The sequence below is a fragment of the Bacillus rossius genome, chromosome 1 (genome assembly GCF_032445375.1).
Source record: "Bacillus rossius redtenbacheri isolate Brsri chromosome 1, Brsri_v3, whole genome shotgun sequence".
Classification (NCBI taxonomy): Eukaryota; Metazoa; Arthropoda; class Insecta; order Phasmatodea; family Bacillidae; genus Bacillus; species Bacillus rossius.
This window is the reverse complement of record NC_086330.1, coordinates 258,396,359-258,413,813: the sequence shown is the minus strand read 5'-3', so window position 1 is coordinate 258,413,813 and position 17,455 is coordinate 258,396,359. Positions and strand designations below refer to the sequence as shown.

The window sequence follows — 17,455 nt, the reverse complement described above, 5'->3', positions numbered from 1 at the left end:
GTCGAGGTTGAGGGGGAGAGTTCGATTGGAGTCGGCCAATCCCGTAAATTGCGAACGGCGACGCGCGGGCTCACCTGTGTGGACTGCGGCCCGCTATGAAATTAGTTAAAGCCTTCAATTAGATGTGGCCAGTGCCTGTGCACTTCGGCAGTTAACTGAATGTCTGTTATTGCGGGAGTCGGCCTGTGCCGTATATTGCACTGTCCCGCGTAATGCGTTGTGCGGGGAGTGTTATGTTTATGCGGCTGGGATAGGCCCTACACCGTAAAAGGACCGGGCGTACACGGGGAGTAATTAAAAAAGTTTTGGAGCATGACTATATTTACCAGAATGAAATCAGTGTAGACAATGGTTGAAGGCTCCCCATGGGACGCACTTCCGTCCCGGTCCGCGAGTCGCTCTGTACTGGCGTCTGGCCCTGGCGCGAGGGGAGGGGTGAGCATCCTCTCGCGCCAAGGTTTCTAAAGTTCCGTTATTCGTAAAATATCATATTAATAACAGAATGTAAGTGGCTCAAAATTCACACATTAAAAATTAACAACTAACCTAATACATATATACATTTTGGAAATTGGATTTAACAAGTTTACATGAAATAAGTTTGAATAATCTGAGTCACACTGGAGACTGTTCGTCGCTTGATGACTGCTCCAGTGGCGAATGATACATGAAAAATGGGACGGTTTTAATTAAGTCACACACTCATTATTGAAATTAGGCTGAAGGCCGCAAGGGGAGCACTCTCAAAGGTATTAATACAAATCCACACGTGAGTGACCCGGGCAGTCCTATGCCGCACTTCCTTCGCACGGGGTTGTTAATTAAAAGTGATGTGAATATTAATGTAGATTGAATTTATAATGTACTGGAATCGTTTTGTCCGGTTTATTAGGGCATTGGCTTTGATTCTACCTTTGTTCCGCGGTGCTCGCCTGACTCGGGTGGGCCATGGCTAGGGGCGCATTCCGTTAGCGAGGTCGGATACTGGCGGTTGCAGGTCGGGCTTTAGGGTGGCCTTCGGTCGGACGGCGTCACTGTATGGTTAAACGAGACCTTTATATTAATTTTGTTATAAAAGCCCTGGAAGCTGCTTTAAGTGGGCGAAAGACACAACAGTAGGGGAGAGTGGGGTATTGCCGTACATCGAGGTAATGCCGTACAGGCGATTTTAGTTGTCTGTAAAGCCACTAGAGCGCTCCGGTTCGTGCTGCTACCTAGTGTAAGTCGTGCTTAACCCTTGTGTAGTGAAAGCTGAGCGATAAATGGCGTCTGTTTTTTTGTCAATATTTTTTCGTTTTTTGATGGTTTCCTTCTAACTTTTGCTGTTAACTACTTAAGAGGTAAGTGAGATTCTATAATATATACAATAATTTTAACACTTTCATCGTAAACGTTGTATTTTTAACATTAAAATTAGGTATTGGTAATGCTTGTTTTCTTATGTTTGGTTACCTATGTTATGACTACATATTGAATTTAAGACGACTCCTGACAATGCCGTACAAAGTGTACGGCATTGCCCCATGGTGCAATCCAACCCAAAGGCTTATAACATATGTTATTTTCAGATGGTGAGAAATAGACCACAGTTGACGTAAAAAGCCAAATGGACCTCTACAGCAATGAAGGCAGCAATTAAGGCTGTTACCAAAGATGGGAAGAAGCTTCGAGAAACTGCCCGGCAGTATAGTATACCTGTAATGACTATCTTGGACAGAATAAAAACTAAAAATTCAAGTGCAGCACAGCTAGGGAATAAACCTACTTTCAGCAAAGAATGGGAGGAAGAAATAAAAAGGAACTGTGTTTAGCCAAGGCTTTTATGGACTTTCTGCAGTTGAGCTAAGAAGATTTGTATTTGAATATGCTGAGGCGAACAGTATTAAACACAAGTTTAATATAGAGACCAAAATGGCTGGCTAGCTGGCATTGGCTACAGGTATTCCTTAAGAGAAATCCTACAGTTAGCATTAGGAAACCAGAGATTACAAGCCTAAGCAGAATTTCTGGTTTTAATGAAATTGAAGTAAAACAGTTTTATGAGAATCTTGAATCTGTTATGGAACTGTTTGTACCATCACATATCTACAACTAGATGAATCTGGTATCTCAACGGTCCAGAAACCGAGGTAAATCCTTGGTCCTAAGGGGTAAAAACAAGTTAGTTCAGCCACTAGCTGGGAACGAGGAAAAAATATCACCATCTGCTGTGCTATGATTGCTGTTGGGTCCTTCATACCACCTATGTTTATTTTCTCCAGGCAGAGATTGTGTCCACTGTTGAAAAAAGATGGACCAGTAGATGCTGTATACCAGTGTAGTAAAAATGGATGGATCAATGAAGAATGGTTTCTGGTGTGGTTGGATCATCTTATTTCCTATTCAAAACCTGCAAACGAGAGTCATGTATTGCTCATCATGGACAACCACACTACCCACAATACTCTTGCTGCTTATAACAAATGCAAAGAAAATCACATTGTGGTTGTCACAATCCCTACGCATACTTAACACTGCCTACAACCACTTGACCTAACTTTTTATAATATTTTAAAGACAGTATTTGCTCGTGTGATTCCTACATGAAAGCCAACCCCTTTGCAAAAATAACACCTTATGACATTGCATCTCTGTTCAACAAAGCCTACATTAGGACTGCCAGCATGGAAAAGGGTATTTCTGGTTTCAAAAATGCAGGAATTTTCCCTCTAGATGTAAAAAAGTTCACAGTAGATGAATTTTCACTGTTACCTAAAGAGTCTGAACTAGTAAAGGTCATCGATGAAGAGGCTGCACAGGAACAAAACACTCAAGAGGTGACTAAAGCAGTAGCTGTACAATAAAACAACTCAAGTGTTGAACCCCAGCTGTCTTCTTTTCACCAGACCATGTCTACAACCAGTTCTTATTTGCATAGTGCCAGTAAAAATAAAGCAGCAGATAAGTTTAACCATGTACCTTTTTCAAAATTTTCTCCTGTTCCACAACCTAAAAAAAAACTAAACCATATCCAAGAAAGCAACACTACAGGATTTACACTTACGCCTAACAAAATCGCCTTAGTTAGCTAATCTAAAAAAAAAAAAAAAAATTGGTTGTCTTTAAAGTCGGTTAAGGACGATAGTTTAACGTGACAACGTTATAACAAAATATTGATGAAATGATTGATCCAGAAGAAAATGAAATATCATATTCGGCCTGAGACTGAGCAGTAATAGGGTTTTGCAACCAAACCATTTAGGCATTAAAAATATTATATTCTTTGAGGAAGAATTTTTTTTAAAATTTTGATATCTTTTGTATGATAAAATATACCTCTGCATACTTTTATGAATAAAATTGAATCATTTTATTGAATTATCACTATTTTATATGGATACAAAGAAGGAGTGAAATTAAATCTACAATTTAATTAATAAATTTACTTTTATTTGCATTCATTAATTCAAATGTATTCATTACTTTTGAAGTGTCGTGTGCGCCGTATTAATTTATACAAGAACAAAAAAAAAAATTCAGCCACCGGGATTTGATCCGTCAATTTATCGATTGGTAGTCAGTTTTTTTTTTTTTTTTTTTAGTTTTAAATTCATTTATTTCAGCAATAAAATACACAGTTACAAAGAACACAACAGAAAATAGCATGCTCCAGCTGACTCAGCTCTTTCGTGCTTAAAAATAAATACATGATAAAAGTAAAACAACACAAAAGTACAATAAATATCATCATTATAAATTCCAGGAAAAAGTATAAAAAACTCAGAGCACAGCAAGTAATAAATGAACAGTAATGAAGTAAAAAAAAAAAAAAACGATCCGAAGTAATGAAAGAAAGATGGAGGGTCGGAAAAGCAAAATTAAAAGGCAGTTCGCCAACTTGCTTTCAGATGGTAGTCAGTGTTGCTAACCGCACAGCCACAAAAAAAAATTCGCAGCTGCCAGGATTCGAACCTACAATCTTTAGATTTGAATTCAGCTATGCTAACCGTACAGCCACAAGGCCATATTGGAAACAATCGTTTCAGATGCTAGAAACTTATAATCTTCCACACACGATATTTGTTTGATTTATTTTAACTAGCATACCTATTCTCTGTTGGAATCGAAATATTTACACGCTCGTGGGCTCATAACTATAATACGGTGTGTGATTTAGTTGATCAAATAATAACTCATGACAAATAATTACCAATGTCAAACTAAAGCGTGAAGAGTATCATACCAGCAATAAATATTTTGTTACACAACTAAAACAATACTCATACAACACTGTTTAAATATACTGATTTACACTAGTAATTAAAATTATACGTACTTGTAAGAACGCCATTTCCTTGCGAATATACTCCTGTGGGGCGGTGCACAACAATAACCTCGAACCCCGCTATGTTGCCGTCTGCCCCAAGCCGTGTGTGGTGACATGCGCAGGCGTGATCCAACCGGCGCGACCCGCCTATCCCTGCAGCATGGCGGGGTGAAACCTGAGCAGTACGTAACAACGTGCCGGCCGAGTTCTCTGTACCGTCCGCAACATACCAGAGAGATGCCACGCATGCGTAAACAGGACACGTCGGCGGTCGTCTCTCGGGTCGCGGGCTGTTGGCTGGGAGTTCCCTGCGCCCTATTGGGTAACCAAAGGCTGGCAGTGCGTGGGGGATTTGTGGGCGTACGGGAGGCGGCATAGCAGTGCCAACTGTTACCGACCGCGTCCCGCGGGTGGTGGATACGGGAGCCCAGCTCGAGAGTTGCAATCTCGCTGGGGTGACTGTGAATAACCAATAGCAGTCCACGGACCAATGGCCGGCCTGTGGAGTCGTTATCACGGCTATCGGGGTGAAAGGTACCCTGAATGTAGCTCGGCGCGTGGCAGAAAGCAATTCCGTCGGCGAAGGCACCGCAGGGGAGCTCGATGTGCCCTGGATGCGAAGTGTAGACGAACTGCGGGCTGGAACTTGCAGAGCTGTGGACTGCCGCGCGCGCATCGGAACTGAACAGCATCGGAACTCTGAAAGAAGAGATGGCGGTTCCTTGAAGTTGGGGCCCTGTTGGAGCCAGTGGCAGCCTGGGCGGCGTGACCTTCAACTGACCCGGGAATTTGAGGGGCAAGAGGGTCCGACTCGCAAGATACTTCATTCGCCTGAACGACTTACCCCCACCCTGGCTTGAAAGGTGGTTGGCTGTTGACCTGAAGAAGGAAGATGAAGGTGGCGCAATGTCAGGCTGCCTTTCGCTCCATGCACCCGCATTTCGAGCCAGTTTACTGGCTCGTCTGCCCACTTCTGTTTTAACTGTGGCTGCCTGGGCAGCTGGGCTGGGCTGACAAGTGAAGTCGCCCGCCCCTGGGGGCGCATGCTCCCCTGGATATTAAGAACCCAGGAGTTCCCAACACTTAAATGCGGGCCGCAAGGCCCAAGCACCCAACTCCAGCATGGTTGATTTTTCAGCCCCTCCAACTCTTCTTACCTGGACCCTTCTTCCCTCTTGTCCAGTAGTTACCTGCTTGCATAATGCATGTTAATTGATCCCCGCATGACATGGCCAAGGATTTTCCCTGTGTCTATGCAGGTTTTACCTGGGTCACATTAGCTAGCTTTTAAGCTAGGCGACCAATGGGGCGTCAGTCATGGCGCCAATTGCAGCCATGGCTGGCCAGTAAACCCCAATAGCACACGATGCACGCGCCCTTGTCCTGCATGGTTAAAAACCCGCATGGTAGAGTGTATAGGCTTCTGCTTGAGACACACTTAGGTCCTCCCCTAACCTGGACCCTCCCCTTACACACTTAGAATAATTTAGGCTAGGAAAAATTAAAAAAAAAACAGGACACATCCGTAGTGGGACATCCGTAGTGGGACAATTTTTCGTGCGTGCAGCCAGTGTTCATCGATTTATTAGACTTTGTCACATCATAAAAAAAAGAAAATCAAGAAAAAAAAAAAGACTTTAAAAAGATAGGAAAATGTGATGACAGGAAACCAAAAGGACAAAGCAGATTTAAAAAAACAAATACCAAATGCCTTTCTGTACCAAAAGTTGATCCTGGGAAGATTAATATAAAAGGATGCCGTAGAAATATGTCTTTCAGTTCGTCTGATGATAATGGAAATGATGATTTGAACTTTTGTGATGACAACGATATGGATGATGACGAGCCCTTCAGCTTTGCTATTTCTACAGCAGTATCAAGAGAGAAGACTGTTGGATCATCTAATGACATCTGCCTCATCTGTGGCGAGTTTGGACAAGACAGAGAGCTATGGTTCAGATATGTTTCTTGTTCTGGTTTGATACATGCAGCTTGCAGTGCCTCAGATTTAGCTGAGAACTTTAATTGTGACTTTTGTCAAAGGCAGTGAAATTTTTTAGTTTTAATTCATTGATGTCAATGTCAAATATAGTTTGTTTCACTATATAAAATTATGTACGTCATTGCCCCGAAATGTGTACGGAATTGCCCCGAACTTCGGGGAAATTCCATACTTTACATGGTCCCACTTAACCTTCATTAAAACCTAAAATTATTAAGAAAATAATTTGAAAATAATATTAATCAATAAAAGAACGATAAACAAATTATTGGTAACAGTTTCAAGAAAAACAAACGAAAAGTGAGTAGGTGGTATTATTTTTTCCTTAAGTGTACGCCATTGCCTCAATCTCCCTTATACTCAGAGGTACACACGGGAGAAACATTAAAAAAGGAAAATTACTTCTCACAATAGGAAGTAGAAAATGGATCGTATTTGAACTAATAAATAAAAAAGAAGTTAGCTTAAAGCTTACTCTTTTTATTGTTAATTATAATTTTCATCATTTTCTTTTGATAGCCTCGGAAATTACATTATCACACTGATCAGAATTAATTGGGGCCTCGGCCGTTAGAACATATAGATTACAAATGAATAATTACATTTACCTGGAATATACATTTAATTTTCATCTTTGACATAGTTAAGTTTTTTCAAAAAGAACTAACATAAAGAATCTCATTAAAGTTGAAATGTTTGTTAGCCCAACCAGTGCGGGACTATATACAATTTGATTTAACAATATCTGATCGTTGACAGTTCACTAGCGGTGACTAGAAGAGGGAGAGACTAATAGAATCCATTCCCGACTTCTGGGATGGGCTTGAGCTGGAGAAAATCCTGTACTCTTGCACCATCTCTTGGACCCCACTGGAACCAAACGAAAGGGAGGTCCAGTGGTCAAGAGTAGAAATTCAAGAATCTAGAAGTTAGGGCAAAATTTAAATAGAGAGCCAACAATAGGCAAAAGGGTGTTGAATTTTCCACTTACCATTCTGGTAGAAATTTACTCTCTCGAAGCTGCACGAATGCTAGCGGTAGCCACGCACGAGTCATGCTAACGAGATTACCTAGTAATCCGAACTACAACGAATAGCAGACTAGAAAATAAAAAAAACTTGGGATCACTCCCTGTCTTTAGGGGTTACATCCCTTAATTTAGTCACTGCGAGACTGCTGACGAAATAAAGTCGCGGGCGATAAGCACCGGAGAAAAGGATGAATCCGTTAATGTATCGGGCTGCATGTAGTTAAAAACTGAGGGTACGCGCACAGTGCAGGCAGGTTTTCAGATTCCGATAACCAGTGCCGACCGGCGCGGCGCGAGAAATTTAACCCTTGTTTAGATACGAGTGCTCACGGTGCCGGCAGACATCGGCGTGTATCTGCGGCTTGTCTGAGTCAGACGTTTTACCGGAATGAAATTTACATTCTGGGTTCAGACATCGGCGAGGTCGGCACGATAACTGACTGATCTCTGTATTTGTTGACATAATTGTAGTGGTCATACAAGTTCCGTTTATATACGTGTGTTTAATTGTGATTTATTAAGATGGATACTGAAGCTCTAATATCCAAAGTGTTCCTTAAACCTGAAGTTTGGGACAAGAGACTGAAAATGTATTCCAATCGTGTTGTTACGGATCGTTGCTGGAAAGACATTTCTAAGGAAATGGATGTTCCAGGTAAGGAGATCAGTTATAAATAACAATTAAAACTGTAGTAGGCCTAATGTATGTTTATTAAAATAAGAAACATGAGCCCATGATGTTTTGAAAACCTTTCATGTAATATAAAACATTTATGTTAATGAAAAAGTGGTATTAAGACTACACAATTGACTATAAACACGCACAACTCTTTATTCTCATAACTAAACACTGCTTTTGACACTATTTACCTTTCAATCATATGTTAAAGGAAACTTTTGCATGTAGAGACAAAAAACGTCTCTTGCTGTTTTAGCATCATTCGTATATCTCCCTTGTCTTTCCCACATAACAGATTCACCATGTACAGTTAGATCAGTTAAGTGCCTTTCAACCCCTTATTTGACTATTATAGTGTTGTGCAATACACAAACACATTTCACGACACTGTCAGCAACATCAACCTTCGTCTCTATGCATTTTGAGAGAATGCGCCATTTCGAATATAAAATTCCAAAATCGCATTCCATAGGTTTTCGAGCTCTAGACAAACGCTTGTTGAAGTTTTCACCTCCTATGGTTGTGGTTTGTCATTTGTATGGCTTAATTATATATGGAAGCAAAGGACAGGCCTCATCTGCTAACATAACGTATGGAGCTTTCACGTTGCTATGAGGTAGAAAAATAACTTTGTTTTCGGTGATGAATCGAAACAAGTCTGAAGCCACAAATGTACCCCCATCACTTTGCTTTCCAAAACCTCCTACGTCTACAGTAATGAACTTATAGTTAGCATCCACAAGTCCTTGGAGCACAACAGAGAAAAACTTTTTATAGTTTAAATACATTGACCCTGAATCACTAGGACAAATCACACGAATATGTTTACCGTCTAAACATCCAACAACATGAGGGAAATTCCAATCTTTTTCAAAGACTACAACATTGTGTTTCAATGATTCAGTAGTTGGCACTGGCATGTGCAAAGGCTCTTCCCAAAGAATAAGTACAGTTTCTTTGATGATCCGCCCGACAGTATTATTTCCCATCCAGAAGCTGAACGCCAAAGTACGAAATGACATTCCAGTGGAGAGGTATCTGAAAAACAAAAAAATAATACATTATTGAATAAATAAGAACCCAGCCAGCAAGAATTATGTTATAAATATTTTTAATATGTTTTTAACATTTTAAAAATATGAATGAAATGTTACGGCTACCATACTTGGGCTCCACTACACCATAGAGAATTCCATAACTATTTATCGTGTTACCTTTTGAAGTATATATTAATAGCCTAACAGTAAATACTAACAGAAATCAGCATTAAAAATGCAAATTTTACATATAAAGTAATTTTATGTTACAAACACAAGTTTAATTATGGTATTGATGTTTAAAATATGTTTACACTTCTATTATATTAACTATGAAATATTCTTAGGCAAATATTGTTTCTTGAATATAAGTTATTTGCAACATATTGGAATAGTTTTTACAGAAATCTTTAGTTAATAATGTTTTAAAAAAAATAGTTAGAACAAACTATTTACTAAAAAATAGAATATTTAATCTGTAAAACCTGTTAATATCAACATTGTGATGTTAATAAAACACTCTTTGTTTTTTATTTTCCAGACGAAGTGCTTCGCAAGAAGTAGAAGTATTTAAGGGATCACCACCACGTTAAGGTGATCATGGAGATGCATCGAATGAACCGAAATGGCCTAATTTTAAATCCTTGATGTTTTTAAGGACATTGTCAAGCCTCGAGCATCAACAAGTAACTTTACTTCAAAAGCGATGTATTCACCTGCTGAAACAAATGAGGCCATAACTGAAAATGTTGAGGATGTTAGTGAGGCTATAAGTCGAAATGAAGACACTGATGATGATGGGACTCAGAAACGAAGCCAAAATGAAGACGTTGGTGGCGAAAACAGCTGTCCACAAATACATTAGAAGAGGAGGAGGATTCATGGAAACTCTCAGTACAATGAAACTATTATTGAAATGGAGAAAAAAAAAGTTCAAATGTTGGTAATGCTATACAAAATCGTCAAATTAAAAATGATGACTTGTTTTTTCGTAGCCTTTTACCTTACGTAAAAAAAAAAACATTCCTGATGATCAGAAACTACGCTTCGGGAGCAGAGTTCAAGATCTGGTTCACGAGTTCGCTTACTCTTCAAGTTCTTCTCGTCAAATTTCGCTTCAATTTGCATCACCCTCAACAAGCACAACATCTTACACCTCTACTATATCTACAGACCACACAGTATCGCCTCCAGTTCCCATTGCAGTGGGCATGTATCCCAACAATGAGTACTTGACTTCCGACTGCTACCATGTTCAGGACTTATCCTAACACATATAAATTGTTATCTATGCACCAGACACTCAATTTTATATCATATGACTACTTTGGCAATAATATTGTAATATTTAATGATATGTAATTAGATGCAGTTCCCAATTGGTAAGTAAATTTCTCTTTACTTTTTATTCGAACATTAAGGTAAGATGCCCATATATCGTCCCCCATTTGTTTTTTTGTTATAAAATCCAAAAACGTGGCTGGAAAATTGTAGAAAAATTATGAACTGGTAGCTTGGTTACCTGCCTATTACATATGTAAGCAAAAAGCATTTTAAGTGAAAATGTAATAAAAAATAAACAAAAAAAGAAAAAAAAGAAAATTTCCATTTTCGAAAATGGGGTCCTAATTTCGTCCCCCTATTTTTAAATGGTAAAAACTTAAAATACATTCGGAAGTCATCATCAAAACACTTATAAATGTTTTTTTACACATAAATGATACAATACACGCATTTATAAATTTTGTGCCATTAATATAACTTGCAAACAAAACATTGAAATTGAAATACAAATGATCTATTTTAAAATAATTTGCAAAATGTCGTAGCTTAACATTTAAAAATGAAGGAAAGTACAAACATTGTTAAGAAATGTATTAAAGCAACACACGTTATTGTATATTTGTATAAAATAGAAAAGTAATATTTTAACTGAATATTCAAAATACTAAAATCTGTAAAAAGAAAACTAAATCCATGAAAATTCGAGACAAGTGGTAAAAATTAATAAAAATGTGCAATTTTTAACTTACTTCAAGAAATTATTAAAGAATTTCATTTAACTGTCCAGGCAAAGATTACAAATGAATTTTGCATATTCAGAATGGGATGTACAAAGTTCATGGCACCACTGAAAACATTTTGTACATTTTACCCACTTCTCTCCATGACGGTCAGCAGATAAAGGTTTGCAACGAAAAGGACAATTAACATCGTTCTCACTGTCTTCGTCATAAGTTGAAACAAGTGAAACACAATCACTATCACAACTAGAAGAGTCAGAGACAACTTGTTTCTTCTTTGATCGTTTAGCTGCTTTCGCTGTTTTCTTAGTCTTCTCTTTGAGAGTGGATGTAGATGCCTGTACTACTTCAACTGAAAATTTTGATGTAAGCTTACCCTGTTGAGATGATGGATCACATGAAGAAAGATCCAAAGCAAGTCTCTTTCGCGATTTGTTTGGTTCCTTGTGTTGTGATGTCTTACTTGCATTTCGTTTCTTTTGCTGAGAATTTTGTACGTTACCCTTATGTGGAGTTCCTGTCACCAGAATTGCTGTCCCACATTGGTAGATAGCTGGATTATTGGCACATCTCGCAAGTCCTATTTTCAGTTACGACTTCTGGGTTTAGGGTTGGAAACTGGCCCTCGGTAAATATTTCTAGATTGAACGGAAAGATTCCTGTTTTCTTGAATCCATTTACTGCGGTTTGCAAGGTTGCAGCACGTTGGTAACCCTCTGCAAACAGTTTCGCGACCTGCAGCTTTCGCACAACCCTGTTTGGGTTATTGGCTAACCAATTTTCAATGGCTTTGGCGTAGTACGACTTTAAGGGAAACATGAATGCAACATCGAGTGGCTGCAACTTATCTGTCGAGTGAGGAGGGAGACACACGATTGAGACATAATTTTCACGAGCTTTATCAATTACGTCTATGTTCCATGTGTGGGTAAAATGCCCGTTGAGAACAAGTACCACTGGTTTCTCCTTCGATGGCCCAACAATTGAAATGAAATGGTCAAACCACTTAGAAAATAGGGCTGCAGTGATCCAGCCAGACTCACTACACCCACCAATCGTCCCTGCAGGAGCTCCATCAAGTAGTTCAATTTGCCAGTTTTTTTGGGGGGAATATAAGCAGTGGTGGAACATACTGCCCTGCAGCAGACATGCATGTCACAGCAGTTATTGTCGCTCCTCGTTCGGCTGAAGAAAGCTTATGCACTTGCTTCTTTCCTTTTGCTGTTATAATTATACTTGCCTTGTGCTGGACGATGGAAATACTTGTCTCGTCTACATTAAAAATTCTTGTTCCATCGAAATATATATTTTCCGTTTTTTTTTAATGCAGAAGAAAGTGTCTACATTTTCTTTTTTGAAACCTTGGATTTTTGCGATTGATAAATTCTGAGGTCGCCTTATTGTAAGGCATGGGTTCCTTTTAAAGAAAAGTCTCTTCCATTTGAACCCTGCGCTCTTTGTCTCATTTGAAAAGGGATGTGGTAGATTATTCTTTAGTGCTAACTGATAAGCCATTCTCCTCAGATCACTGACCGTCAATCCATAGTAGTTTTCCATCTCCAAGCAGTATTGGACTAACAATTTTTCTATTGCTTCTGGTAGCACTGGGTGTCTTCCAACTTTCTTTTTGCACATTCCTCAACAGACAGCTCTGATTTGACATAATCGTTCAGAATCGCTCTTGGAACATTAAAAAACTTAGATGCTGTTTTATAGCCCAGCTTTCACTGCAGCGATCATAGAGTCTTTATTCCATGTTTTCCGTTTCCCCATCTGAAATGTATGAAATAGGCCACAAATCGAAATTCAAGCTGTGTAAGGACATACAGTGAAGAGAAAATAAACAACCGTTAATATAAGATATAATTTCCCCTTAATAATACAGTTCTGCTGTCTATTAACAGATAAAGAAGACAAAATTATAATTATGTATGTAAAAACCTTATAGCTTGTAGAGAAGTTCATATTGTTATATATAACAAATGCAGTTCTGTACTGTTTAATAACATTTAAAAAAATGTTGGAAATTAATATTACTTCAAAAGCCCATTAAATAATGTATAATTCATAATTATTTATAAAACTTATTCTGGAACATAGGTCTGTGTGATATATGGCACAGGATTTATTTTTTAACAGCCTTTGAAACACTGGTCTGAATTTCGTCCCCAGGACGAAATTAGGCACTGTACATGGGGACGGAAATTGGACAGGTCGAGTCTTTCAAAATGGCAGTCTGTCTTTCCCAACACAAACACGAACAGAACGAAATGGCACATTAATATGAAAATAGAGGTTATAAGTGATGCATTGCTATGTTGAAGAGAAAAAAATAACTTACCTTTCAATGTAAAATGTTCTTGAACAAAGTACAATTAACAGGTTTTTCTCTTTGCTATAAAATACAAACTTAAATTACTACCCAGCGCAGAAAGCGACCCGCTTGCGCGCCTTACTAGATGTCTAATGCGCTGTTCTCTCCAAGTTCCATCCACTGCCACTAGAATGCGGCTTTTACTAGTCCGGAAACCATAGGGGACGATATTAGGCCAGGGGACGAACTTCGGGCATCTTACCTTATTTCTGTAAAATGTTTTCAAAGTAATGCCAGTGAATTTGTTGTATTCCAAGGCTTTAAAGTTTGCTGTATTTATTTCGCTGTGGTCATGATGTTATTGTTATATTGCGTTAAAGTCTATTTTTAAATTTATTTATTTAAAATTTAAATGTGTTTCATACGTATGTGTTGGTAAATCAGCTAAGTAATTGAGGAGTGTTTGTGGGAAACGGTATAAGTGCCAAATAGTAAGTTGTGAACTTTAATTTTGTTTACATTATATCTACTTTAAAACGGTTGCAACACTTATCATTACAAAAAGAGACTGGAATTGGTACATATCTTACCTCAAGGTTATTACAAACCGTTCTTCTGGGAGAATATTTTGTTGATGGAAGTTACACCAACTCTTCATCAATCGATTTTCAATTTTGTCGAAAATGTTATAGAAAGTTTCTTTCGTCATTCTAAAATATTCACGAAATCGTTGGTCGTCTGCTTTCAATTGAGGAAATAGGTGATGATATTCGCCATATATAGCTCTCAACTGATTAATTTCATGTACATCAAGTTTCTGTGGTTTTAATCTTAACCTAACATTTTCTGTAGCAATAAGCATACACACCGCCTCATCGCTACTCAGCTCCATGACTGCTGAGGTTGCGCAGTTCGTGCTTGTAATCTGCCTCCACTGTGCGCCCCCACTTGAGCCGAGAGTCGGCGCCGGTCGGCGCTGGTTATCGGAATCTGAAAACCTGCCTTCACTGTGCGCGTACCCTTAGGCTAGAGGCCCGGAGGTGTAGGAAGTGGGGGGACTAGTCTCTGATTGGCTGGAGCTCTTGCTGACCAAAACAAAATAACGAAGGTGGCTGGTGGCCTAACGTAAGGGGAATCGGAGGTTTATCGCGCTCCGAAAGCAGTGCGCTCTGTCGGGGAACAGGCTGAACTGATTCGGTGTTAGTTCACAAAATCCCGCGAGGGGGACTAGCGTAAGCCTGGCCCTTATGGGACCAACCAGAGGGGGCTGCTCCGGTTGCTCGCGCGCCATTGGTTGGTAGTGTACGACGTCACTGGGGGGACAGCTGGTCGGGTGGAAGTAATGCCTCGCAGCGACGGTAATCGCCGGAGCTGTAGTGCGATTCAGTTATTGCTCCAAACTTCATAAACATTTTACTTTCAGAAGCAGATACAGTAGCAAAACCAATGATTCCCAACACATGTATTTTACATACAGTTTGCAGATAATATTTATCGAGAAATTACTTCTGTGTTGATAAATGTTTTAGTCCAATTTTTGAATGTAAATTTGCAGTTTTTTACTTGTAAAAATGAAAATTCGTTAATTTAAACGTATTTATAAGCTTAAATATATCTCAATGTCTTATCACTGTAAAAGAAAAAAAAATCGTAAACTGTTTTATTTCTGCATGCATACTAGCTGCTAATATAATGCTAATATAAATTATTAGACAATGTTCCCTCATACATTTTTATTGTCAAATCTACGCATACCATAAGCATAGTGTTTCAAATGTGAGTAGGTCTAGTAGTACTCCAAAAGTTAATGGCAAAAATTTGATACAACAATGCAATTTACACTTTTCCAAGTGGCATTTTATACATATTATGTCGCGATGTAAATTTGTATTACTTACATAAATATAATTTTATGAAGAATAAAAAAGACGGCTCAAACCGTGTTTCCGTGACATTATTTATACAATTATAAAGTCTCTAAAAATCATTACAATTAACTTAGTACATGCATCACTCTTTTATGTTTTAATACAAAAAAAATAATGCATCACTTTAAACATGCTACAGACGACGAAAGATGACGATGTCATGACATTTCATTACCTTTCGCAAATAGGCGTATCCGAAGCTTCAACCGATGTCATCCTCAAGCATTGCTGATCACTCCTAATCTTTAGCAGATGATGATGCTAACCATTCGCGTTTTTTTTCGCTGCATGTTTTTTCAGGGCTTCAATTTTCTTTTTATGGTTTAAATGTCGAATGCGAATGAATGTTCTTATTTTCACAAACAAATGTAAAATTTTTCTGTTTATTTCGGGGAATTTCTCTTGGAGCAAAGATGTCATTTTTTCTATTACGTTTGAGCTCTTGGATATGTATGTCCCATGAACAGCAGCAAACACGACTTCGAAATGCATTACTTTATCCAAACACTCGGGTGAAGGTATCGTGAGTCCTCCTCTTGATGTTATTGAAAGCCAATCTCGGGGTGGACTGGTCATAGTACAATTTTCTCTTGTTAATCCTAAACATGGGTCTATAGATCGGCATTTGAATGCTATGTATCCAGCTACATATTTAATTGCATCTAGTGTAACATCTGCACAAAATACATTTTCTGGATGGTCATTAGGATTTTAGTCCACCAATAACTTCACAATTTCAGTTTCTATTTCTCACTTCAAAAGGCGTCGGGTTGTTGTAAAACATTCCAAAACCACGTAATCTTGAAAAATATTTTTCCAGGCAATCTTGATTTAATCTAGATGTGATAATGTACTTTGCGTCGTGTTGTTTCATGTCCTCATACAGCCCCATAAGAGATTTTATGGAAATAATAAAACCCTTATGGAAAGGTAGTAAAGTAATATGTACCCTACCTACTAGAGGTCTCTTACAGTTTGTAGTCAGTTTAATTATGTGCAGCTACTAGTTTAACTGCTGTTGCTATTTACTTGTATTGACACATAGATAGGTATACACATATATTTATAGGTATGGATACAGTTGATAATTAGTATATTATATTATAAAACACAATGGTAATTTTAATCATTTATTAATTAAATTCAAAATATCTCAGGGTTATATCAAAAGTAAAAATATTATTTCTTCCAAAATTCAAACAATTGTTGGCACTGCAGAACACATATATTGAAAAATGTCTGGAGTGACGATGCGCACATTTATTAAATAATCAAATGTCTCTTTTGTTCGGGTCCAATATCGTATGCACAGATTTAGTATATAATTATGATTTACATAAGTTTTTACCTCGGCCAGATCAAAATAATTTAAGTCGGTAGAGCTTTGATGCTCTCTCTCCCAGACCACTGGGTAGGTACCGTAATTAAAATTGTGTGTTAAAAAGAGTGTCAAATTAGATTCACGTAGTTAATATTACAATATTTAAGTTTTTCAATGTCTTTCTTGAAGTTAGACCGTAAAATAACTAAGTATGGATGTGATACGTGTTTCGTATTAACGAAATGGAGTAACAGACATTCATTTCTTTATCACGTATTTATACACTCCTAGAATCTTTATCCTTTTGGATAAAGCCCTGTCAATATTCACTGACACTTAAACAATCAGTTCCTTTCATCCTTTTGTGTGGATGCCTATTTATAATTAGCTATTTTTCAGGATAAATTTTCGACGATGTCAGATACGTGTCCATTCATTGATAGGCCATTACATTCTTTTTAAAACCTTCTTAATTTAAGTAATTTAACAATGCGTGCCACATTTATAATACGTCTCCTGATTGGCCGAGAATAAATGGTAGTTACAAATATTTTAAATAAAATACATCAATTCCGCGCGCAACAATAGCGCGGAACACAAAATCCCACATTACATTCAAAACAAATACATGTAGTTATAAAATTTTACATTAATAAACACGGTGTCAAATTAGCAATTTACCATTTAAATTTCAATTGTTCCTAGAGGGGTCCTTGCAATTGCTAGTCCTCAAACGTTCGTTTTGGTCATAGAGTTTCAATTACATAGATATACATATTAAATCCAAAGAGTTTTCAAATAATAAAAATATATA

The 17,455-nt window shown here is 38.0% G+C and overlaps 1 protein-coding gene across 1 annotated transcript in view; it reads left to right on the top strand.

The window, feature by feature from the left end:
- The first annotated feature begins 6,137 nt into the window (after positions 1-6,137).
- Positions 6,138-17,455, top strand: part of LOC134527282 (uncharacterized) — a 32,596-nt gene continuing 21,278 nt past the window's right edge. The window contains exon 1 of the mRNA XM_063359824.1: positions 6,138-6,231. Within this exon, the coding sequence (XP_063215894.1) occupies positions 6,138-6,231 (94 nt within the window). The remainder of the gene's footprint in view (positions 6,232-17,455) is intronic.